At 40.3% G+C, this 1,563-nt stretch overlaps 1 protein-coding gene across 1 annotated transcript; it reads right to left on the bottom strand.

The window, feature by feature from the left end:
• Positions 1-676: 676 nt before the first annotated feature.
• On the bottom strand, positions 677-1,268 carry MONOS_17761 (uncharacterized protein; the record flags this gene model as incomplete). Its single annotated transcript, XM_067870713.1, has 3 exons — positions 677-827; positions 916-1,156; positions 1,205-1,268. 3 exons carry the CDS (start codon positions 1,266-1,268, stop codon positions 677-679), a joined length of 456 nt encoding a protein of 151 aa, XP_067725035.1.
• Between the last annotated feature and the right edge of the window lie 295 nt (positions 1,269-1,563).

The raw sequence follows: 1,563 nt of genomic DNA, 5'->3' as shown, positions 1-1,563 counted from the left end.
TTAATGATATTGGACTTGACTCAATCAAAACGGTTTTGAGTCTAACTTTTTGGTTTTATGAACTACTAATTGGACTCAGACTGAGCTAACGGGTATTGATTAAGTAATTTCGTTTAAGTTCTAGCGTGTCAAATACCCGGGAATAATTCCCTTTCTAATTATTAAAAAAAGATCAAACAAAAATAAATCCCATTTTGAGTTCGAAGCAAAATGTTCTTAGTGATTTTTCTTTCTAATATGAACAAGTTGACTTGAAACAACTTATGATTCAACTGTTCATTTGAATGTTTGTAACATTTTTTCTTTGTTTTATTCACTAACTTCTAATTCTTTGATAATTGCTTTTTCATATTTTTCATTCGATTATTCGATGAATCCAAATAAATGCAAAAATAACAGATGTAATTTATCGCCACAATTCATGTTGGAGAATGTACAAATGAGTTTTTATAAAAATCAACAAGTTTTTAAAGTTTAAATTGTTATCACACATTATTAAGTTTGGAATAAAATATTCTCATAGTGTGTGAAATATTCACTAATATAACTGTTTTTATTGATTTACCGTTACGAATTCTTTCCAGTTATAAGCAATCAAAAGTCAATACTGAAATGTGCTCGCGAAGAAGTTGAAAATCCAAGATGCAATTATTTCGCCTGTGTGATAACAAATCTCTTAATCATCAACACCTCCTTGTGCGTGAACGATCTCAACATCATCTCTCTCGGCGGTTGTCCACTCCTCACTGCCCAACACCACTCCGCTGCCTCCATCTGCTCCTCCACTTGCCAAGTCCAACCAGCAACAAAATCTCCACTTTTCCTCTCTGCCCATGCCTCCCCGCACTCTCAAACTTCTCCCTCTCGCCACCTCAACCAGCCATCTTCTCCTTCCTCCTCTTCTCCACACCAAACAGTCTCCTCTCAGATCCCCACTCTCCGATCCCTGCCTCCTTCTCCATCTCCCACTCCTCTTTCTCCTCATTCATCTCCCTCATCCAGCCTTTCCTTTTTTTCTCCTTCTTCCCTATCTTCCCCTTCCTTCCCCTTCTCCATCCCTTTCCTTTTTCTGCTTCATCTTTCTCATCCTCATCCTCATCATCTTCTTTTTCTTCTCCTTCTCCACCTGCCTTCCCATTTTCCTCTTCCTCTTCCTCTTCATATCCATCATCAATCCCATCCCCACCTCCAAATCCACCTCAACCTCCATTTCTCAAACACCCTTTTCTCAGGCATCTCATCTCCTCAATCCCATCCATCTCTTCCATCCCTTCCTTCACACTCACTCAACCCATTCACCTCAACCACCTCTTCCTCTTCTCTCTCTTCCACCAACACCTTCATCAATATAATCCCCTCCTTCTCTCTTCACTCTTCTTTCCACTTCCTCTCATCCACATACACTGTCTGGCACAGCTGGCTCATCCTCTCCCCATATCATCTCTCCTTTGCTCTCGTTCTCTCTCACTCTGCTCCAGGGTCGCTGTAACTGACTTCTTTGCTCATGCATTCATCCATCAGCCTCTTACTCACGCTGAATCTTTTGCTCTTTCCTTGTCATTC

Source organism: Monocercomonoides exilis, assembly GCF_001643675.1.
Source record: "Monocercomonoides exilis strain PA203 chromosome Unknown scaffold30-1206723, whole genome shotgun sequence".
Lineage (NCBI taxonomy): Eukaryota > Preaxostyla > Oxymonadida > Polymastigidae > Monocercomonoides > Monocercomonoides exilis.
The sequence above is the reverse complement of the archived record's forward strand: the minus strand, read 5'-3'. Positions and strand labels throughout refer to the sequence as shown.